At 46.6% G+C, this 24715-nt stretch overlaps 1 protein-coding gene across 2 annotated transcripts in view; it reads right to left on the bottom strand.

The window, feature by feature from the left end:
- NUDCD3 (NudC domain containing 3) overlaps positions 1-24715 on the bottom strand; it is a 204566-nt gene that overhangs the window by 31852 nt on the left and 147999 nt on the right. For both annotated transcript variants that reach the window (XM_069214287.1, XM_069214286.1), the window contains one exon: positions 19417-19605. In XM_069214287.1, the coding sequence (XP_069070388.1) occupies positions 19417-19605 (189 nt within the window). The remainder of the gene's footprint in view (positions 1-19416; positions 19606-24715) is intronic.

The raw sequence follows: 24715 nt of genomic DNA, 5'->3' as shown, positions 1-24715 counted from the left end.
GCATATCCTGCCACCAACTGGGTGGGAGTGGGGGGACGGACTATGAGGGTTTGGAGGCTGCAGTGGGGGCAGAGGTGGACTGGACAGACCTCTGGTTCCCTGGCCCACGGCCACGTGGGATTCCACGTCCTCGGACACGCATAGGCTGTCCAGTGTGCATGGCACGGTGGCTGGGTAGAGGACGCAACAGGGTGCCCCTTCCGTGTCCACGAAAGGGACGAAAAGCGGACTGTGGTGGGCGTGTGGCGGAGGAAAGACCAAGGGACCGAGTCGTAGCCCGGGAATCCTTGAATCTCTCCAAGGCCAAGTCCGCTTTGTCTCCGAAGAGGGCATGTCCATGAGTGACTGTTGGACATCCCCGAGAAGCCAGAAGTGCGTAACCAGGCGTGGAGCCGTAAGGACACTGTCATCGCAACCGATCTGCCCCGAGAGTCGGTCGTATCCAACCCACAATGGATAGTAAACTTTGCTGCATCTCTCCCATCTTTCACTGCTTGGGGGACGATGGCACGGGCCTCCTCCGGTATCTGCGGCAGGACCTGCGCAACCGTATCCCACAGGGAGTGGGTATAATGGCCCAAAAGACATGCGGTGTTCACAGACCGCAGTGCGAGGCTGGAGGAAGAAAACAACTTCTTGCCAAATTGTTCCAGCCTTTTGGATTCCCAATCCGAGGGTGCGGAAGGGAACGCGCCAGAAGAAGAGGAAGCCTGGATAACAAGACTCTCAGGCGTAGGGTGTTGGGACAGGAATTTGGGGTCGTTTGGCGCGGGCCGATGGTGGCGAGCGATAGTCCTGTTAACAGGAGCCCATGTGTTGGGTTTGGACCATGTACCCAAAAGCACATCGGTGAGGGCCTCATTGAATGGGAGAAGGATTTCTGAAGTATAAGCCCCAGGCTGAAGCACCTCTGTCAGGAGATTAGACCTGACTTCCACACTAGGTAGTTCAAGGCCAAGGACCTCAGCTGCCTTACTGACCACCAAACTGTAAGTAGCACCCTCCGCCGTAGCCACGGTAAGAGGAGACAGCATGCCAGTGTCAGGAGAAGTATCCAGACCCCTGGCTGGCCCAAATCCTGTGCCCAGTCCATAGCAGGGTCATCCTGGTATTCACAGGGTCCAGGGACCCCTCCAAGTCCTCCCCGTATTCGTACCCATAGGAAAAAGGGTCTGAATCTGACCTCGGGTGAATAGGGCCCACCGAAGCCGACGGCGGGCGACGACGCTCCGACTCCGAATCGTCGGGGATAAGAATTGGGTCGACGTCAATAGTGGGCACTACTGACGTCGGGAGCGTCGACAATCGACCCGGCGCCGGGGAAGGTCACAAAGGTGTGACCGGCGTCAGTGCGGATCCGCGCATGGATCCGGAGGCGACCTTGGTGGCCGGGGCCGAAGCCGCTGGCGCGGAAACGGAAGGCCCCTCAGCTGAACCTTTTGGGCCCGAAGGCGCAATATCGCCATACCGGCTCCGGGAAACTCGAGGAAGCGCGGAGTCGACACAGACGCAGGCTCCGAGGACGGAGGCCTAGTGCGTGGACGCTTGTCCCGCGTCGCGCCGGCCGAGCGATGGGGTGAAGTCGGAGAGTGATGGGACTTCTTCGACGACTTCTTACCTTGACCCGAGGATTTCGAAGAAGACGAGTGGTGATGACTCCGCGACCGATCTTGAGACCTTACTCTCGAGCGAGACCAGGACCTACACGGAGTCGAGTGCCGGGCCGCCATTAGCTTTAGGGACCGCTCCCTCAAAGCTTTCGGGTGCATGGCCCGACACTCACAGCACGACTTTGGGTCGTGGTCGCGCTAGAGGCACCACAGACAAACGCGATGAGGATCCGTCACCGACATCGTCCGATTTCAGTCCTCACAAGGCTTGAACCCGGTCTTCGGGGACATCTCGACGCACCAAAGTCGTACACAAAAAACTTTGACAAAATGGTCGAAGTCGGCCAAAAAATAGCCAGGGTAGCTCTCTCCAGATCAGCACGTGGCACGGAAAGAAAAGAACTTGACGTCACTGCACGAGGGCGGCGTCTACGTACTACTTCCTACGTCATCGCGGTGACCACGACGCCTGTGGAGTCGACCGATGCCACCTACCGACGCGCAAGGGTATTGCTCGAAGAAAAATCTCTGGATCCAGTCTGACGCCTGGGGGAAAATTCTAAGGTAAGGAATCTGCAACTAGAAGTCTCTATCAGATGTTCACTTACTCTCCGTAGTGATGTGATAGCAATCGAGAATGCTGTTTTAAGTGTGATAGATCAGAGCTCAGCCTTGTGCATAGGCTGAAAATGTTTTGTCAGTGTGCTTAAGTTCCACATAACTGCTGGTGCTGTTCTTGGGGGAACAATTCTTTTGGAACCCTCTAAGAACCTTTTCACCACCAGTAAGGTGAAGAAGCTGCACATGATGTGCCTCTGGTGTATACTACTATGGCTGCCAGATGTTGAACAGGTTATCCCACTGTCCAACAAGTGAGGTATGTTAGTACAGTTTCCTGCTTTATTCTGGTTTCCATTTTCTTGAGCACAAGTGAAGATATCTTATCCATAATGTTACGTAGCATTGTCTTGTGGTTGGCTTTCTTGCCTCCTTTAATATGTCATAGTTCTAGAAAGTAGTTGCAGGTGTCCGAACTCCACTATTCAGGCATCAGGCTGCTCCGGGTGGTACACCTTCCCCTCCTCCATTGTAAGGAGTACTGATCCACTCTGATCTTGATCATCTGTCCACTGGACATCTCTAGTAGGTTTGACTACGAAGTCTGTCTGGCCAATAGTGGAGCTATCAAGATGAGGTTTGTCCCCAGTTGTCTGGCTTTCTCCAGCACCTTAAGTATAAGGGGAATTGGTGGAAAGGCGTAAGCAAATCTACCACACCAGTTTAGTGACAGTGCATTCCCCTCTGACTGGTGGAGTGTAACCCTGGAGGCAAAGTGTTGGCATATTTTGTCTCTTGTGTTACGAACAGATCGATTGTCGGTTTTCCCCAGGCTCTGAAGATCTTCTCCAGTGTTTCCTGCTCTAGTACCCATTCACATGAGGTGTTTCCTTGTCTGCTTAGTCTGTCAGTTTCTGTGTTTTCTTTCCCTGGTAGGTGTACAGTCTGCAGATCGATCTTCCTTCGGATTGCCCAGTGCCATATTTCATGGGCTAGCTTGCTCAGGGTGAATTGCTTTGTGCCTTCCTGTCTGTTCAGGTAAAACATGGTTGTTGTATTGTCTGTTTGTATTTGTACATTCTTCCGTGTTATGTGTGTCTGAAATGTGTTCTGAGCTAGGAACACTGTCTTCATCTACAGGAAGTTGATGTGTTTTTCTGCATCTGCATTGTTTCATTATCCTCGTACCTTTAAGTTGACAATGTGTGCTCCCTACTTTTTTTGGGCTGCATTTGTTGTGATGGCTCCATAGGAGTTAGTGTCTTAAGTGGTTTCCCTGGGGTTATGTTCTTTGATGTCCACCACTGTGTCTCCTTTTCTGTCTTTGCTGTTACAACTACTAGATCCTCCACAGTGGCTTGTGACCAGCTGTTGCACATCCATCCTGGAATGGGCATATATACATTCTTGCATGTGTTATGAGCAGAATGCAAAATACCATCATGTCCATCGGCTTCATGACCGTCCTCACTGTCAAAGCCCGCTTTCTCTGGTAAAGTTGAGCATGCTCTTCCATTGCTTTTACTCTCTTCGGAGTCAGGTATGCCCGTGCGGTCTTGGTATTTAGTGCCACCCCCAGGAAAACTTTCTTTTATTCAGATTGCAGAGACCATTTTTTGTGATTTAAGGAAAACCCTAGCAGTTCCATGGTTGTGTTTACTGTTTATATGTCCTTTTAGCATCTTTGCTTTGGTTTTGCCTTTCCAAAATTTTTCAGAGATTCTCCGTTGCTTCCAGGCCCAACGGCAGAAAAAGAATCTTAAGATAGCTATCACGCACGGCAACATCTGGGGCACCATCTGACGTCATACAGTGTTTGACGACAACCATAAACACAGACAGTTCTGGACCGAACCACTAGATGGGGGAATAATGCACACCATATGGATCCAGAAAATGATTAATAATGCAAAACACTGGGTTACATTACAACAACTTCTTATGCTTGATTGTGGTTTGGAAGCAGCTCAAAAAATGATTCAAGAACTCATTTAATACTAACTTAAAATCCAACGTAATGGTCACGTCATATTTTATATTACTATTTTTGAAATGGAACTTTTAGAAAGTTATCATTTCTCTGCCTATGCTAAAAAGGCGATTTCTGCCAGTGTCCAGTGTCACCTGACTGCTGAATGGCTCCCTTGTGACGAGATGTGGAATGCTATCAGAAAGTAGACCAAAGGCTTGGGTGTGGAGAGGTGTTTTTCTTTCCTTGAGCAGCATGGCCTGGGGGGCTTTGCTCAGCCCTTACTGAAGATCAACTGGTGCCCTCCCTGTCACTAGCAGATGTAGCCCACACCTAAGCCTCCCTCCCTTTTGTTTTTGTTAGCCAGCTTGGCTCCAAACCCAGTGAAGGGATTTGGGGAGGGGGGAAGAATTAGTTCAGAATGACCACAAGGGCGGTTTCTTGCTAATCATAGTCACACCTCTGGTTCTGGGTGGACATAGGTAGCTCTGCACAGGGGAAGAAAGGTTCTGCCATGTTGGTTTTAGGGAGAGAAGTGCACTGTGTGATAGGTTACAGTAAAACATACAGGAAAGTAGGTAGGGTCAGCTAGGGTAACTTTTACCCCATCGGTTAGGGTGTGGCCAGGAGTTTCCCTCACCCACAAACAGGCACTCAACATAAGTGACACTCCCAGTACCCTCCTCAGATCTCTTCTAGACTTGTGGAAGAACAGAAGAGGACTTAACCTGCTGTCTGTGACCTGAGAAGAGCATTAAAGACTGCGTCTGCTCTCCCCTCTTGTATCCAGGACAATGAAGTGGACTGCAAGTGTCATAAGGCTGACCTACTGTTTGGGCAATGGCTCTCACTATGTTCTACATTGCAGCAACAAATTCTAATTCAGCTGTATCACACAGGGAAGGTGTCCAGACTCATAGAGCCCTCTTCAGCTACAGCCTTGTCCTGCTGGAAGAATCCAAGCTTCAAAAAAGTGAAAAAAGTCAGAAGGTAGAAATCTTCACCAGGCAAAGGTGAGAAAAGTACCAGCCAGCAAGGAGCCTTCTCTGTCGCAAGATTAAAATTTCTCCTGCTAGGACCTTTCCCACCAAAAGTCAGCAGCTTCATTAAGACCTCGTGCAGTGGCTATCCAATGACATTAAGCAACCTTTGGCCTTGCCTTGCTGAGTACATTTGACTTCTATTCTAGAGACTAAATCGGAAGGTAAAACTTTTCACTGGGACCAACCTAGTCCCTGTACCTGAACCCCGGCTCCATCGCGGTCAGCCTTAAACCTTACACTTGTCTGAGTCGAGCGCAATCAAATTAACGTAGTCTGATTGGATTTGTGTTGTTTTAGGGTCATTTTATAAAATTCTGTCTATTTTTCTAAATTGGCTTGGAATTCTTCAATTGTACTGTCACTTTATCCCTTTTTGAGTACTGCATAAATATTTCACACATTGCCTCTTAAGTCTGACTGCTTTGTACCAAGCTACCAAATAGTTAAGCAAAGGTTTACTTAGTGACATTTGTGGTTCACCCTGATGAAGACTGTAATTATTTGAGGTGGGTTATCAACGTCTACCCACCCCCAACTAATACTCCTGTCTCTTGCAGGTATAAATGAGGTGAACCTTTTGCCACAGCTCTAATAATGTGCAATAAACTGACAAAATAGTGAAACAAATACTGCCTCTGAATGTGGTACAGATTCCTGCATACATTTACAGTTCCTGCATCATAATTCATTAGAATGCTGTTACTGGTCCTTAATTCTAAACCTGCAGCCTAGGGCGGGATTCTGAGGTGCAGGGGTATTTCATACTATCACCCTCAAATCTTTGACCTGCGTCAGGTAGGGCTGAGACCCTTATGTGTGGAAAGCATCCCAAATGGAAATCCATAACTCTTTGGTGTGCTTCTGCAGCAAGGGTCCTGAAAGCTCCACCCTTTCTGAAGTTCTCTAGTGCAGGTTTGTGAAGCAGCTCAAAGCGTTAAACCAAAATCCTGGGAGCGGCAACCATCTACATAGGTAGGCAATTTACATACTATACAGCAAATTTTGCCTCGCCCTGCAAGTGATCATTTTGTCCATCCGAATGATCATGTGAGGCACCAATTGGATCAAGCAGTGTAGCACTGCCAGTGCTCACAGTGTTGTGAGATTCTTTTCTCTTTTTTACCACAGCAAAGGAGGATGTCAGCTTACCCATTTCCATTGTCCACATGGCACCAGCAGGCATAATCTTTAACACAGAGGAGACACAGACGACTTCACAGGAGACAAAGACATCATACTTTAGACCCTTCACAACAGTATACTTTGTGCTATTCCCAGCGTGCAACATTTATCACAAGGTTTCCTAGAGGAGGCTCGCCTAACCAGGGTTCAGTCAGATTCTTCATGGCAACATTTTTTAGAGCTATTCCAGAAAGGACATTCTTATGCAATAGGCCACCAAATTGAGTCGAGCAGTGTTCTTCTTTTTACAGGCAATTGTGGAACTTCAGCAAGTATAAATGATTTATGGATCTGCAGCCATTTACATACATATTTTTACATATTTTCTCATCCTTATCCAGCTCCATCACACAAGGTAATGTCTTCTTTACTGATGTACATTTGCACTTATTAACTTGCTTAACATTTCTACTTCGTTGTCTGAAAATTCCCACACATCCTCCATCATAAGTGGGTAGGAGCTTTGTGTGTGTGTGTTCACACAAAGGCAATTACACACATCTAGGCACAAAGAAGACATTCCACAAATCACCTTACAATAGAACACATTAAGGTAAAACTTGCATGTACAACTAATATCGACCAAGTATGCAATTAATTGGAAGAAAGACGTCCAACAGCATTTACTACCAGCAGCTACTTACCACATATTTGCAGAGCAAGGATACTGTTACCAACCACAGAAATAAGTAAACAATTTGGTGCAACTCTCCAGCCTCTCCCATTAAAAGCCTCACAGGTCACTAATATGGACATACTCACCACACTCCCGAAACAAGCATTGGCAAAGCCTATGTGAATTCTATAGACTTTGGTGGAGTGGTGTTGTGTGGCGTGGAGTGGACTGGCACTGTATGGTGTTGAGTGGAATTGTGTGGAGTGGCATTGTGTGAACTGGAGCGGAATGGAACTGTGAGGAGTGGAATTGTGTGGTGCAGAGTGGAAATGTGTAGCGTGGAGTGCAGTGGAATTGTGTGGAGTGGAATTGTGTGATGTGCAGTGGAATGGTGTGACACAGAGTGGAATTGTGTAACATGGAATTGTTTGGAGAGGAGTCGAACTGGGTGGGGAGGAGCGGAAATGTGTGGAGTGGAACTGTGTGGAGGAGAGTGAAATTGTGTGGAGCGGAGATGTTTGATGTGGAATTGGGTGACGGGCAGTGGAATTGTGTGGTGTGGAATGGTGTGACAGTGGAATTGTATAACATGGAATTGTGTGGAAAGGATCAGACTGCAGAGTGGAATTATGTGGAGTGGAGATGAGTGGCGTGGAGTGGAACTGTGTGGCTTGGAATTGTGCGGCATGGAGTGGAGTAGATTTGGGTGGAGTGGATTTGGGTGGAATTGTGTGGCGTGAAAGTATGTGACCAAGTGGAACTGTGTGGCGTGGAGTGGAACTGAGTGAAGTGAAATTGGGCCATGTGGAGTGGAACTGGGCAGCTTGGAGTGGAACTGGGTACAGTGGAGTTGTGTGGCATGGAGTTGAGCTGTGTGGAGTGGAATGGTGAAGAGTGGACTAGAGATGTGTGGAATGGAGAATTGCATGGAGTGGAACTGTATCAAGTGAAATTATGCAGAAAGGAATTGTTTGGCGTGGACTGCAATTGTATGGTGTGGAGTGGCACGTAATTCTGTGGCATGAAATTCTGTGGCATGGAATGGAATTGTGTGGTGTAAAACTGTGGTGTGGAATGTGGAGTATTGAGTGGTGTGGAATGTGGAGTACTGTGTAGTGTGGAGTAAAATTGTGTGCTTTAGACTTGAGTAGAATCTTGTGGCGCAGAACTGTGTGGCGTGAAGTGGAGCGGGCAGATTTGTGTTGTGTGGAAATGTGTGCAGCGGAATTGTGTAGAGTGGAATTGTGTGGAGTTGAGAGGAAGTGGCGTAGTATTGTGTGGCATGGAGTGGCACTGAACAGCTTAAAGTTGCCCAAGTTGCCACTAAATTGCCCTATAGCGCTTCAAAGCTCGGGCTATAAATACAATAATAATCTAATATGCTACCAAATATCTCAGCCTATGATCTATGGAAACATCTGATGGCTTTGAGGTGACACAGGAACTTGTTTGTGTGTACAACACTTATACGAGAACTGGTTTGTTTACAGAGAAATGTGTTTTAGACCGGAGGGACAACTGAGCGAGGGAGCAACATCCATTTGACCAGTTGTGAAGAAAGGAGATGGGCAGTGCTGTGGAACTACAAATGTTAACTGCCTTCTCCAAACAGGAATAACAGACATGTATCATAATTTACAATCATGATAGAGAATGATAGTGCGTAACAATCACCTTGTAGTAAGAAGAGTCAAACAGAACTGACTGTCAGAGGTTCAAACTAAAGATATTATGGAGTTAAAAATACGGGAGCTCTAGGATGACTCTCTCAGACATTGGGGAGGGAGTCGGGGGAGAAGAAGCAACACAGACAAAAGGGGGGGTCGGAGGTGTACGAAACAGTACCCTTTTCACTGCACTAGCAGCATAATGACACTAATCAAGATGAATCAATCTGTGCTTGGTCCATGCTCCACAGAAATAAAAAGAAGTTACTTCTGACACGCGCTGGACAATAGGAGGCATCACAGAGCAACAAATGCAGGGTCGATAGAGCACTATTCAAGAGCTAATTAACAATTACAGTTGTTCAAATATGCACGTTTAGTTTCTAATGTAAGTGTTTGTGCTACACTAATCTTCGTTTTCTCTACTCTTCTATAGAAGTGTTTTATGCTAGTCTCAATTACTGCAAAGGAAGCCGCATGGTGTCTTTAAAACATTATTTTTGACTTAACACCCATTAACAGTATCCCGCTTTAGGTGTAAAACTAGGATGAAAAATAGAACCATCCTGCACTTTATACCGCCTAACAAATCTGACCGTGTATGAGTCAATATTAGAATCCTAATCGGCGGTGCAGTCCGAACAGAAGCACATTTATTCAATGGTGCCCTGAATTCCTGTACACTGGGGGTGCAGCATGCCAGGGTTAAGGTGCTTTAGCAGAGCTGTTTATCCCAGTACTAGAATATATGGCTGTACAGCTTCCCAGGTTAGATTTGCACTGGCAGAGGTGTGTGTCAGTTTCAGTGCTGGAATACCAGGTAGTCTAGCTGACCAGGGGAAAGGAGGATCGTTAGAACTTTGGGTGGATTTCAGTATTGGAATTCTGGGAGATGCAGGTGGCTGAACTGCATGTGCATCTAAAAAAAAAAATGGATCATCAGTGTAAGGAAATGCCTCCTTGGTATGGTTACCCCCTGACTTTTTGCCTTTGCTGATGCCAAGTTATGATTTGAAAGTGTGCTGGGACCCTGCTAACTAGGCCCCAGCACCAGTGTTCTTTCCCTAAACTGTACCTTTGTCTCCACAATTGGCACAACCCTGGCACCCAGGTAAGTCCCTTGTAACTGGTATCCCTGGTACCAAGGGCCTTGATGCCAGGGAAGGTCTCTAAGGGCTGAAGCATGTCTTATGCCACCCTAGGGCCCCCTCACTCACCACATACACACTGCTTGCCAGCTTGTGTGTGCTGGTGGGGAGAAAATGACTAAGTCGACATGGCACTCCCCTCAGAGTGCCATGCCAACCTCACACTGCCTGTGGCATAGGTAAGTCACCCCTCTAGCAGGCCTTACAGCCCTAGGGCAGGGTGCACTATATCACAGGTGAGGGCATAAGTGCATGAGCACTATGCCCCTACAGTATCTAAACAAAACCTTAGATATTGCAAGTGCAGGGTAGCCATAAGTATATATGGACTGGGAGTCTGTCAAACACGAACTCCACAGAACCATAATGGCTACACTGAAAACTGGGAAGTTTGGTATCAAACTTCTCAACACAATAAATGCACACTGATGCCAGTGTGCACTTTATTGTAAAATACACCCACAGGGCATCTTAGAGATGCCCTCTGAAAACATACCCGAGTTCCAGTGTGGGCTGACTAGTTTTTGCCAGCCTGCCACACACCAGACATGTTGCTGGCCACATGAGGAGAGTGCCTTTGTCACTCTGTGGCCAGGAACAAAGCCTGTACTGGGTGGAGGTGCTTCTCACCTCCCCCTGCAGGAACTCTAACACCTGGCGGTGAGCCTCGAAGGCTCACCCCCTTTTGTTACAGTGCCACAGGGCATCCCAGCTAGTGGAGATGCCCGCCCCTCCGGCCACTGCCCCCACTTTTGGCGGCAAGGCTGGAGGAGATGAGGAAAACAAGGAGGAGTCACTCCCCAGTCAGGACAGCCCCCAAGGTGTCCTGAGCTGAGGTGACTCTTACTTTTAAAAATCATCCATCTTGCAGATGGAGGATTCCCCCAATAGGATTAGGGATGTGCCCCCCTCCCCACAGGGAGGAGGCACAAAGAGGGTTTAGCCATTCTCAGGGCCAGTAGCCATTGGCTACTGCCCTCCCAGACCTAAACGCACCCCTAAATTCAGTATTTAGGGGCTCCCAGAACCGAGGAAGAGCCATTCCTGCAACCTAAAGAAGAAGAAGGACTGCTGACCTGAAGCCCTGCAGTGAAGACGAAGACGACAACTGATTTGGCCCCAGCCCCACCGGCCTGTCTCCCTACTTAGAAGAAAAACTGCAACAGCGATGCATCCAACAGGGTCCAGTGACCTCTGAAGCCTCAGAGGACTACTCTGCATCTAAAGGACCAAGAAGCTCCCGAGAACAGCAGCCCTGTACAACAAAGTGCAACTCTTTGCAACAAAAAAGTAACTTTTAAAGACCACACGTTTCACGCCGGAAGCGTGAGACTTTCCAGTCTGCACCTGACGCCCCCGGCTCGACCTGCGGAAAACTAACACTACAGGGAGGACTCCCCGGCAACTGCAAGCCTGTGAGTAGCCAGAGTTGACCCCCCTGAGCCCCCACAGCGATGCCTGCAGAGGAAATCCAGAGGCTCCCCCTGACCAGGACTGCCTGCTTCAAGGAACCCGACGTCTGGAACCAGCACTGCACCTGCAGCCCCCAGGACCTGGAGGAACCAAACTCCAGTGCAGGAGCGACCCCCAGGCGACCCTCTGCCTAGCCCAGGTGGTGGCTACCCCGAGGAGCCCCCCCTGTGCCTGCCTGCATCGTTGAAGAGACCCCCGGGTCTCCCCATTGATTCCTATCTGAAACCCGACACCTGTTTGCACTCTGCACCCGGCCGCCCCTGTGCAGCTGAGGGTGTACTTTCTGTGCCTGCTTGTGTCCCCCCCAGTGCCCTACAAAAACCCCCTGGTCTGCCCTCCGAAGACGCGGGTACTTACCTGCTGGCAGACTGGAACCAGAGCACCCCTATTTCCATTGAAGCCTATGTGTTTTGGGCACTACTTTGACCTTTGCACCTGACCGGCCCTGAGCTGCTGGTGTGGTAACTTTGGGGTTGAACCCCCAACAGTGGGCTACCTTGGACCCAACTTTGAACCCTGTGAGTGTTTTACTTATCTGTGAAATTATCATTTACTTACCTCCCCCAGGAACTGCTGATTTTTGCAGTGTCCACTTTTAAAATAGCTTATTGCCATTGTTGTCAAAACTGTACATGCTATTGTGATTATTCAAAGTTCCTAGAATACCTGAGTGAAATACCTTTCATTTAAAGTATTACTTGTCAATCTTGAACCTGTGGTTCTTAAAATAAACTAAGAAAATATATTTTTCTCTCTCTCTATATATATATATATAAACCTATTGGCTTGGAATTTGTCTTTGAGTGTGTGTTCCTCATTTATTGCCTGTGTGTGTACAACAAATGCTTAACACTACCCTCTGATAAGCCTACTGCTCGACCACACTACCACAAAATAGAGCATTAGAATTATCTCTTTTTGCCACTATCTTACCTCTAAGGGGAACCCTTGGACTCTGTGCACACTATTTCTTACTTTGAAATAGTATATACAGAGCCAACTTCCTACATTGGTGGATCAGCGGTGGGGTACAAGACTTTGCATTTGCTGGATTACTCAGCCAATACCTGATCACATGACTAAATTCCCAAAAATGTCATTAGAAACAGATTTTTGAAATTTGAGCTTTTTTTCTAAATTTTTAAAATTTCTGCTAGGTTGTGTTAGTCCCTGTTTGCATTTCTTTTAGAGTTTAAAAAGTTTTGTAAAAGTTTGGATTAAGTCCTAGAGATAGTTTTAGATTCTTAAAAAGCACCCCAACATTTAGAGAAATATTGTCTACTGCAGAAGAGATAGTGATGGAACTCAACCTCACCCCTTACCTGCATCTTAGGATGTCAGAGCCAAGGAGACTCTGCAAAATCAAAAAGATAAAAACTGGATCAAACCCTACCAAAGTACAGCTCCAGGAGCTCTTGGCAGAGTTTGCTAGAGACAACCCCTCTGAAGATACCCTTACAGAGGGGGAAGCTAGTGATGGGGAGGAAAATTTCCCACCTCCACTCCTAGTTAGGGAGACCAGGGTTCCTCCAACCCTGACTCCACAAGTAATAGTCAGAGATGTTGCTTCTCCCACAGGGGAGTCCAACGGCTCTGGAAGCATTGGGGCAGCCTCAATGAAGATGACCTCCTGTTAACCAGGATGGCCAAAAGACTGGCTTTGGAGATACAGCTCCTAGCCATAGAAAGGGAAAGACAAGAGATGGGCTTAGCTCCCATCAATGGTGGCAGCAACTTAAATAGGGTCAGAGATACTACTGGCTTGCTAAAAATCCCCAAAGGGATTGTAACAAAATATGAAGATGGTGATGACATCACCAAATGGTTCACAGCTTTTGAGAGGGCTTGTGCAGCCAGAAAAGTAAACAAATCTCACTGGGGTGCTCTCCTTTGGGAAATGTTCACTGGAAAGTGTAGGGATAGACTCCTCACACTCTCTGGAAAAGATGCAGAATCCTATGACCTCATGAAGGCTACCCTGATTGAGGGCTTTGGATTCTCAACTGAGGAGCACAGGATTAGGTTCAGGGGGGCTCAAAAATCCTCAAGCCAGACCTGGGTTGATTTTGTTGACTTCTCAGTCAAAATACTGGATGGTTGGATTAATGGCAGTGGTGTAAATGATTATGTTGGGCTGTACAATCTGTTTATGAAAGAACACCTTTTAAGTAATTGTTTCAATGATAAACTGCATCAGCATCTGGTAGACCTAGGACCAATTTCTCCCCAGGAATTGGGAAAGAAGGCAGACCTTTGGGTCAAGACTAGGGTGACCAAGACTTCCACAGGGGGTGACCAAAAGAAAGGGGTCAGAAAGACTCCCCAGGGGAAGAGTGTTGAGACATCCAAGAGTAAAAGTAAAGAGTCTTCTACAGGGCCCCAAAAACCTGCTCAGGAGGGAGGGTCCAAAGCCTCTTCACAATCCTCATTTGGGTACAAGGGTAAAAACTTTGATCCCAAAAAGGCCTGGTGTTGTAGCTGTAATCAGCAGGGACACCAAACTGGAGACAAGACCTGTCCCAAGAAAGGTTCCACTTCTACTACTACTCCAGTTAGCACTGGAATAGCCAGTCTTCAGGTGGGATCAACAGTGTGCCCAGAGTAAATCAGGGTCCACACTTAAGCTACATTAGTTTCTGAGGGTGGGGCGGACTTAGCCACACTAGCTGCCTGGCCCCCTAATATGCAAAAATACAGGCAACAACTCTTGATTAATGGGACTAGTGTAGAAGCCCTGAGGGATACAGGTTCCAGTGTCACCATGGTGACAGACAAGCTGGTTTCCCCAGGACAATACCTGACTGGACAAACTTATCCAGTCACCAACACTGACAATCAGACTAAAGTACATTCCATGGCTATGGTAACTTTAGAATGGGGAGGGGTCACTGGCCTGAAACAGGTGGTAGTATCCTCTGCTATCCCAGTAGACTGTTTGCTTGGAAATGACCTGGAGTCCTCAGCATGGGCTAAGGTAGAACTCAAAACCCATGCAGCCATGCTGGGTATCCCTGAACTGGTGTGTGTCAAGACAAGGGCACAGTGCAAGGCTCAGGGGGAAAAAGAGGTGTTGGAGCCTGGAAGAATGGCCCAACCCTCCAAGAGAAAAGGAAAGAAGACTGGGAAACCAGCTTCAACACAGCAAAAGAAAAAGAACCCCTCTTACCAGGAAGAAGTTCTGCCCTCTGAGGGAACTGAGCCCATGGAGTTGGAACCTTATCAGGTTGAACTCTTAGGCACAGGGGGACCCACAAGGGAACAGCTGTGTAAGGGGCAAGAAACCTGTCCCTCTCTTGAAGGCCTTAGGCAGCAAGCTGCTGAGGAAACAAAATGAAAAATCAGTGGAACACACAGGGTCTATTGGGAAGATGGACTCCTTTACACTGAGGCACGAGATCCCAAACCTGGTGCCACTAGGAGAGTGGTAGTGCCTCAGGAGTTTAGGAAGTTCATTCTGACCTTAGCTCATGATATTCCACTTGCTGGGCATTTGGGACAAACCAAGACTTGGGAAAGGTTAGTTAACCATTTTTATTGGCCCAACATGTCCCAGAAAGTAAAGGAGTTTTGTCTCCTGTGCCACCTGTCAAGCCAGTGGTAAGACAGGTGGACACCCAAAGGCCCCCCTCATTCCACTTCCAGTGGTGGGGGTCCCCTTTGAAAGAGTGGGTGTGGACATAGTGGGTCCACTTTAACCTCCCACAGCCTCAGGGAACCAGTATATCCTAGTAGTAGTGGATCATGCTACTAGGTACCCTGAAGCAATTCCCCTTAGGTCCACTACTGCCCCTGCAGTAGCCAAAGCACCCATTGGTATCTTTACCAGAGTGGGATTTCCTAAGGTGGTGGTTTCTGACAGAGGTACCAACTTCATGTCAGCATACCTTAAACACATGTGGAATAAGTGTGGGGTGACTTACAAGTTCACCACACCATACCATCCACAAACCAATGGTCTTGTGGAAAGATTCAACAAGACACTGAAGGGCATGATCATGGGGCTCCCTGAAAAGCTCAAAAGGAGATGGGATGTCCTCTTGCCATGTCTGCTTTTCGCCTACAGAGAGGTGCCTCAGAAGGGAGAAGGGTTTTCCCCCTTTGAACTTCTGTTTGGCCATCCTGTAAGGGGACCACTAGCTCTTAAGAAAGAAGGCTGGGAGAGACCTCTTCATGAGCCTAAGCAAGATATAGTGGACTATGTACTAGGCCTACGTTCAGGATGGCAGAGTACATGGAAAAGGCAAGTAAAAACCTTGAGGCCAGCCAACAACTCCAGAAGATGTGGTATGACCAAAAGGCTGCTATGGTTGAGTTTCAGCCAGGGCAGAAAGTCTGGGTTCTGGAGCCTGTGGCTCCCAGGGCACTTCAGGACAGATGGAGTGGCCCTTACCCAGTGCTAGAGAGAAAGTCAGGTCACCTACCTGGTAGACCTAGGAACTAGCAGGACCCCCAAAAGGGTGATCCATGTGAACCGCCTCAAACTCTTTCATGACAGTGCAGATGTAAACATGTTAATGGTTACAGATGAGGACCAGGAAGCTGAGAGTGAACCTCTCCCTGATCTCCTCTACACTGACCCTAAAGATGGCTCAATAGATGGAGTGGTCTATTCAGATACCCTCTCTGGCCAACAGCAAGCTGACTGTAGTAAAGTCCTACAACAGGTTGCTGAGCTCTTTTCCCTAACCCCTGGTCAGACACACCTGTGTACCCATGATGTGGACACAGGAGACAGCATGCCTGTCAAAAACAACATCTTTAGACAGTCTGACCAAGTTAAGGAAAGCATCAACGTGGAAATCCACAAGATGCTGGAATTGGGAGTCATTGAGCACTCTGACAGCCCCTGGGCTAGCCCAGTGGTCTTAGTCCCCAAACCTCACACAAAAGATGGTAAGAGAGAGACAAGTTTTTTTGTGGACTACAGAGGACTTAATTCTGTCACCAAGACAGATGTCCATCCCATTCCAAGGGCAGATGAGTTAATTGATAAATTGGGTGCTGCCAAATACTTGAGTACCTTTGACTTGACAGCGGGGTACTGGCAAATAAAAATGGCACCAGGAGCAAAAGAAAAGACAGCATTCTCTACACCTGATGGGCACAAAATATCAGTTTACTGTGATGCCCTTTGGCTTAAAGAATGCCCCTGCCAAGGTTGGTGAATCAAGTCCTTGCTGGCTTGGAGTCCTTTAGTGCAGCTTATCTTGATGATATTGCTGTCTTTAGCTCCAGCTGGCAGTATCACCTGGTCCACCTGAAGAGGGTTGTGTAAGGAAAAGCCTCCTTGGCATGGTTACCCCCTGACTTTTTGCCTTTGCTGATGCCAAGTTATGATTTGAAAGTGTGCTGGGACCCTGCTAACCAGGCCCCAGCACCAGTGTTCTTTCCCTAAACTGTACCTTTGTCTCCACAATTGGCACAACCCTGGCACCCAGGTAAGTCCCTTGTAACTGGTACCAAGAAGCTCCCGAGAACAGCGGCCCTGTTCAACAAACTGCAACTCTTTGCAACAAAGAAGCAACTTTTAAAGACCACACGTTTCCCGCCGGAAGCGTGAGACTTTCCACTCTGCTCCCGATGCCCCCGGCTCGAGCTGCGGAAAACTAACACTACAGGGAGGGCTCCTCGGCGACTGCGAGCCCGTGAGTAGCCAGAGTTGACCCCCCTGAACCCCACAGCGACGCCTGCAGAGGAAATCCAGAGGCTCCCCCTGACCGCGACTGCCTGCTTCAAGGGCCTGCTGGAACCAGCACTGCACCCACAGCCCCCAGGACCTGAAGGATCCGAACTCCAGTGCAGGAGAGACCCCCAGCTCCTTCTGTGCCTGCCTGCATCGTTGAAGAGACCCCCGGGTCTCCCCATTGATTCCTATCTGAAACCCAACGTCTGTTTGCACTCTGCACCCGGCCGCCCCTGTGCCGCTGAGGGTGTACTTTCTGTGCCTGCTTGTGTCCCCCATGGTGCCCTACAAAACCCCCCTGGTCTGCCCTCCGAAGACGCGGGTACTTACCTGCTGGCAAGACTGGAACCGGGGCACCCCTATTTCCATTGAAGCCTATGTGTTTTGGGAACCACTTTGACCTCTGCACCTGACCGGCCCTGAGCTGCTGGTGTGGTAACTTTGGGGTTGCCTTGAACCCCCAACGGTGGGCTACCTTGGACCCAACTTTGAACCCTGTGAGTGTTTTACTTACCTGTGAACTTAACATTTACTTACCTCCCCCAGGAACTGTTGATTTTTGCACAGTGTCCACTTTTAAAATAGCTTATTGCCATTGTTGTCAAAACTGTACCTGCTATTGTGATTATTCAAAGTTCCTAGAATACCTGAGTGCAATACCTTTCATTTAAAGTATTACTTGTAAATCTTGAACCTGTGGTTCTTAAAATAAACTAAGAAAATATATTTTTCTCTCTCTCTATATATATATATATATAAACCTATTGGCTTGGAATTTGTCTTTGAGTGTGTGTTCCTCATTTATTGCCTGTGTGTGTACAACAAATGCTTAACACTACCCTCTGATAAGCCTACTGCTCGACCACACTACCACAAAATAGAGCATTAGAATTATCTCTTTTTGCCATTATCTTACCGCTAAGGGAAACCCTTGGACTCAGTGCACACTATCTCTTACTTTGAAATAGTATATACAGAGCCAACTTCCTACAATCAGGGAGTATGGTAGATCAGCAGTAAGACAAACTGGCAGAACTATAAGAGTCCCTGCAGCAGAATAGCACTAGAAGTGAAATAGTGAGGTGTATTGGTATAGTTTTCAATACATGATACATGTTTATTAACTTGTCTTTATAGAATACTTAATAAGGCTGTTTTGACATTTCTAATCACTGTAAATAAAAGCTTACATGCTCAATTTATTGCTATCGCAAAGATGACAGACATAGTTGGCTTGCTAGATTTTGAACCCATGACATACAAGTCACCCCAGACATCAGCAGAGCATCTTCGTAGGTTACAGTAATCTGTAGGGCACAGAAATGCAAAGGCAAGAGGTGCAACACACCATGACTAAGGTCCACTGGCAGGGCTGTGCATAGACTCCAGTAATGGATCGGCAGGGCTGGGAGTCAGAGTAAATGAATAATGGGTGTTGCAGGTAAGAACTTGAGGGCAGAGGAGGGGTTTATGTAAATCGCAGTTCTGGAATAGCAGGCAAATGTTTCAGGGCAGGACTGAGGGACATTGGCAGAGGTGTGTATGTTGCTCAGTAAGAGGACTGAGGTTCATTCACTACTGCTCTTTTTTTGTTTGTTACTGAATATGCTTCTTATTTTTGACTGCAAGGGACTCGAAGTACGATTGTGAAGAAAAATAAAATCTGGGAGGAGGCGGCAGAGCAAGGATGCCAGGGACAGTGGCACCAAATCAGACAAGTGATGTTAGAGCTGGGCTGCCTGCCACAAGCGTCACTGTGGGCCTGTTCTGCCTATGGCAGAGAAGATAATTACAAGTATGCCCCTGCCAGACAAAACTACTCCATCCTTTGGTGCGCAAACAAATTAGACCACAGCATCTGAGACCAACAATAGGGTCTCATGTTTCAACCTTTGCACGTGGGCATGACACCTGCTGTTCTACCACAGGGATCCCCCTCTGTCTTTCACTCTTATGCATTCCCTTTACAGCACCCATCTGGAAACTATTTTCTGCCCAGACATGCATTGTCCTTTGCTACTTTAGTACCAGAAACCATACATACAGCTTTTCAGTGCATCTCAAATCTGATCTGACCTCCTAGTAACCTCTTTAGCCTTCTCAGGCCACCTTAAAAGTAAATTAGGGATAGTCTGAGGCAGAAGCTTCTAACCTTGGCTTATTCTTTGATACCCCTGGCACGTCCCTTACCAACAAAACTTAGGGTCAATTATGTAATGGCATCAGGATTCAAAGGTTGAGTGATGTCACTTTTGCTACGTTGCCATTTTGATGAACTGAAAGCGTTACAAGCAGGCAAATTCCTAACTCTTGCCAGCCATGTCTAAATCAATGACACTCCCAACTCCATACCTCTCCTGTAATTATATCTCATTTGAAGAGCATGCCCACAGCTCAAAATTGAAGCCTGTTGGAGAGGATATTTCCTTGTTGCAGATCATCCACTTACAGATAGCAAAGTACCTACCAGCTCGTGGCTTTGAGGCTTTCCTTGCAGTTTCTGGTGGTAGTCATAGCTGAGTCGGTCAAGCACAGCATGCTCCTCATCATCGATCGCTGCCATGGAGCGCTCTTTGTTGATCTTTTCAATATCTATCTTCTCCTCGCCTTCCAGGATAGCATTCCACCAGTATTCAACATTCTTATTCAAGTTAATCTGTGGCGTGGCAGACACAGAGAAAAGCACAGAATACAGGTGAGCATAGAGACATCAGTGTCTTGACTTAGGGCACCATTCCATCTACACCAAGTCAACTACTTATGTTTAAAAAACGTTCAGAGCTGTCCTAACACATCTAGTGCGCACAAAACCCTCTCTGCTGTGCAGAGGCATTTACATCAGTCCTGTTGGAGATATCACCATCTCTGTGCGATCATATCCCCCCCACAGATATTACTGTTCATCTCTCCGAACCACATTTGCAGCCACGTTCCACCACGAGCCCCCACATCCATCTTCATCTTCTCTCAAACAATGCAATTCAAAACAGTTAAAAAGACATGAAATTCCTGATGACTACTGCCAAAATAGGTCCATGGGGAATAGAAATTCATATATACACGGTAAAACTGTGCACTGCCTTCACTTAGCTCGGTCTAATAAAGTTCAATTTTCACACTTTATCTCTTCTGGGGGCACGCTGAAATTGCAGCACTCTTGTAGTTTCTTGTATTTTTCCACCAATGAGCCAAAATTTTGCTTTATCAGTTTTTTTTTATCCAAAAAGGTCTTCATTTGGCCACAGAGGGTGTGCACTGATGGAGTGGGGGCTAAAAGCAGCCATGGAAAATGTGTTAATACCATTCCCCATGGTGTACAAAGTGAGTGGATTAGTCAGACCACCTCTATAAAGATGCAGGTGGAGGGGGCACAAATTATGTATGTGTTCATACAGGGCTGTTTACTAGGCTGTACAGCTCATGATACCTCCACCCTTTCACCACTGACAACAGCCCCCTAATCTACAATTTATGGAGAGTTTTCTGTTTCTCATATGGTTAGACCAGTCCTGAAGGGGCATAGATGACGTATGTGCATGTAGGCATGTAGGTGTCACCATATACATGCCATCATTTTTTTTATTTACCACTCCAAGAATAGTACATTTAACCATGAAATAAATGCATATTTAAGGCGAAGTGGGCCGTCAGGGAACAATGGAAAGGAAAGGAGGAGGGAACAATGGAAAGAGAGTGCGGAGCTAAGGCCGAACTTGGCTCAATGGGGAGAAGAAATAAAAAAGCAAAAAGAGCAGAGTTGGGGGAACAATGAATGAGCTGGAGGGAAGCAGGATAGCAAGATGGCACATGCAGGATGTGGGCATTTGAAGGTGGAATCTGCACACGAGGGAGATAGCTGGCAAGAAAACACATGCACTCTCATGGCGTGCTGAATGATAAAGGAAAAACGTAGTTCCCTGAATGTGTGCAGTGAAAGGATGCAAGGCACCTGTTAAAAAGGACAGTAACTCAGCTATGGTCCTGGGGAGGGATAAACAAAAGAGGATAAAAAGCCAATGTACACGAAGCAAGCAAATTACATTGTCAACGAACCAACCAATGGTAAGGAATGGGCTATTACAAACCTATTAAGTTTTTTGTATGCTAAACAAGAGGTCTTTCGACAACAATCAGGATTTCAATCAATCAGGATTTATAAAGCGCAGCTAATCACCCTATGGGGTCTCCAGGCGCTTGCAGGTCTCGGAGGCTTAGTCAAACAGCCAGGTCTTAAGGGCCATTTGGAATTCCGGAAATGAGGTGATGTTCTAAAGGTGAGTGGGGCGGTTGTTCCAGGTTTTTGCTGCGATATGGGAGAAGACGCGTCCTCCATTTCTGTTTCAGTAGATGCAGGGCGTATGGGCAAGTGCAAGGGAGGTAGAGTATAGTCTTCTCAATGGTAGGTGGATGTTCAGGCAGTGGTTAGTGTACGCGAGTCCTTGGTTGTGTAGAGCTTTAAGTACCTGGGGCAGCAGCTTGAATTGGCATCTCTTTTGTACGGGGAGCCAGTGGAGTTGCCTGAGGTGAAGTGGGATGTCGGTTCATCTGGGAAGGCTGAGGATGAGTCTGGCTGCGCCGTTGTGTATGGTCTTAAGTCTCTGTAGGTGTGCAGTGATTCCTATGTAGATGGCGTTGCCGTAGTCTAATCGGCTGGTAATGAGGTCCTGTGTCACGGTGCGTCTCGTGTGTGTGGGTAGCCACTTGAAGAACTTATGTAGCATGCATGAAGAAGCAGGTGAAGGAGACGGTGATGATCTGTGATTTCTTGGTGAGCTTGTCGTCAATGATGATTCGAGGTTTCTGGCATGGTCAAAGAGAGTGGGTGCAAATCCCAGATCTGATGGCCACCAGTAGTTTTTCCATGTGTTGCTGCTATTGCCAAGGATCAGTACTTCTGTCTTCTCTGTGTTCAGCTGCAGGCAGTTATTCTTCATCCAGTTAGCAACACTTGTCATGCATCTGTGGAAGTTGGTTCTGAAGGTGGAGGGGTCGTCGGTGAGTGAGAGGATGAGTTGGGTGTTGAGTGCCTAGGAAATTATGTTGAGACTGTGGGATCTGATGATGTTGGCCAGTGGAGTCATAAATGCATTGAAGAACGTGGGGCTGAAGGATGAGCCCTGTGGTACACCTCAGGTTATCTCCTTGGGTTCAGAGTTGAAAGGCTGGGTTCTTCCGGTGAGGAAGGAGGTGATCCATCAGAGCGCATCCCCTTGGATGTTAATGTTGTGGAGTCTTTCGACCAGCATGTGGTGGGATACTGTGTCGAAGACTACTGAGAGGTCGAGGAGGATCAAAGCTGTTGCTTCTCCTTGTTTGAAGAGTGTTCGGATATTGTCGGTGGCTGCGATCAGGTGCTGTGATTGCTGCGGAAGCCGGACTGGGAGGCACTGAGTAGCTGGTTCTGCTCCAGGTATATCATGAGTTGCTTGTTGATGATCTTTTCACGTACCTTCACTGTGAATGGGAGCAGGGAGATTGGCCGATAGTTTTTTGGGTTCACTAGGGTAAGCAAAGGTTTTTTTGAGTAGTGGTCTGACTTCGTGGTCCTTCCAGGTGTCAGGAAATGTTGTGGTGGTGATAGAGGTGTTGAGCAAGATGGTGAGTTCCTTGCCGATCCCAACAAACAGCCAAAAGGCAACACCTAAGAGTTTATCAATAAAATTATGTAGCAAAATATGACAGTTTCTAAACTTGATTCTTCACATGTTTTCATACCAACACTCTTAGTTATTCATGCCCAAATTCCATTTGGATATGGAAAACAATTGCAATAATTCAACAAAAGGTACTTGTACCGTGAGCACAAATGATGTTGAGGTGGTGGCTTATTGAGGGTATTTGCAGGACATTTGCACAATCACAAATTTTGTGTGCTTGTGTGCTAATATAGATACAGAATGTTGTAGGTAGATTAAAGAGTTAGGATCAACCATATCTTATATCAGTTTTTATGGACTATATTAAATCAAAGAATGGGACACATTTACTGTGCATTAAATGGTGGTGTGAGTTCATAGCACCCTTCTATATTTACATTTATATCTGTAGGTAGTGATGGCAAGAATGGGTCGTCAGCCGGGTGAGAATTCTGACAGTTCTGCTGTGCAGTTACAGTTTTTCCAAACTTGTGACTGATTTTGCAGACATCATTTTAGTGTAGGAATTACTTCAGATGCAATATAGGTGATATTATAGATATCAGTGTCAATATATTGTGAGGAATTCGTCAAAGGGCTTTTAAAAGACGCTTAAAGTGCACTGTTACTTGATCTAAGTGGGTTTAAATGGGATAAGATAACCATCACTCTTTCACCCTCATATTTCTCATCAATTCCAGCTTTTGAACAGCTATCACAACTGTTTTCTAGGTCAAAGTGAGATGTAGGTATGAGTGACTAGGAAAAGTTTAAGTTTGAAAAGAAGATAAGAATCATGTTGATGAAATGTGTGGCTTTGTAATGTGACTTTAATGATAAATTTTCATGTATCTGTAATAAAAGTATTGATGATTGACTGATTATTTAACACATATGGAAAGTGTGGTTAATATTGGTAAAACTAAAATACATATATTTTAGAAACAGCGACAGAGATAACTTCACTAGGGGAGGACGACGCCAGTGAATGTAAAAAGCAGGAAAGAGCCAGAGTTTTTTCAGTATTTTGTAATACTGTGATAGCCGTTCCTCTTGGGAGTTAAATCCTGGACAATGTATCTGCCTTTACTTTTCATATGTACCATAGGAAACAACCCTAGGGTTTCTAATCTGCTTGGAGTCATCCAGTCTTTATTTACAGTTCTTGATTGCTCAGTGAGCAATTACGTTTCAGACAACATTATTCTCCACTTTTTAAGTCTGTTCAAAGACAATTGCCCCCCAAGATATCAAAATCAGGAACGTGTGAAAGTCATACCGTGTAATCAAGCTTTAGGATTTTAAGTATGTTCAATTATTTGCTGCTAAAGCTGTGTCTCTCAGATTCTCCCTGCTATCTGGCCTATGTTCCTTAGTATTAAACTATAATGTATAATTTAAGCAATTTTAAAGTGAATATGTTCTACAGAATTCTTGGTGTTAGAGGCATAACCCTAGATCTTCGAGCCAGACATTAATTTGCAAATACTGTGATATTAAAAGCTTCCCTGAAAGCCAGTGTTGGGTAGCATCTAAATAGGAATTGGCAAGGCATTCCACAAAGAGAGGGCAAAATCGATAAAGCCCCTCCACAAAGCTAAGGTGGCAATGCAGTTTAGTGGTGGGGGCGCTAACTAGTGGGAAAGCCTCTGTAAGCTTTCTATCAAAGGTGGCATTGTGTCTGGCACATGGTCACTGCTCTTCGTGTGTTGAGAAGTGCACACTCCTCTGCCTCGGTCTGCCATGTGAAGAGAAGTGGACTTTAGTACTACTTACGGCAAAAATGCAACTGCCATACCTGTGGGAGTGCTTTTGTCAGAATAAAAAGCTGAGGCATGGTTAACTAAAAATAAAGCAGGTGGCGTGCCAAGAGGCAATAAGAGGTAAGGCCTCAGTCTTTGCCGAGGGCCTTGGCGGACAACCCTCTGGGGTCTAAATGACCCACTAAGTCTTTTCAAATCGAGGTACAGCTACCATCCTGTGCTGCGTCGTAACCACGGAAATATGCATATGCTTTTAATTTCACCAGTGGGAAGGAAAGACCAGTGTGGTTGAATGTCTGGTGGGTAATACATAAAATGAATCTGTTGCTGCTTTAATAGCCAGTAGTGCTGAAGGGGGGCTTGACAC

This window comes from Pleurodeles waltl, chromosome 11 (genome assembly GCF_031143425.1).
Source record: "Pleurodeles waltl isolate 20211129_DDA chromosome 11, aPleWal1.hap1.20221129, whole genome shotgun sequence".
In the NCBI taxonomy this organism is placed as follows: domain Eukaryota; kingdom Metazoa; phylum Chordata; class Amphibia; order Caudata; family Salamandridae; genus Pleurodeles; species Pleurodeles waltl.
This window is presented reverse-complemented; position numbering and strand designations above follow the sequence as displayed.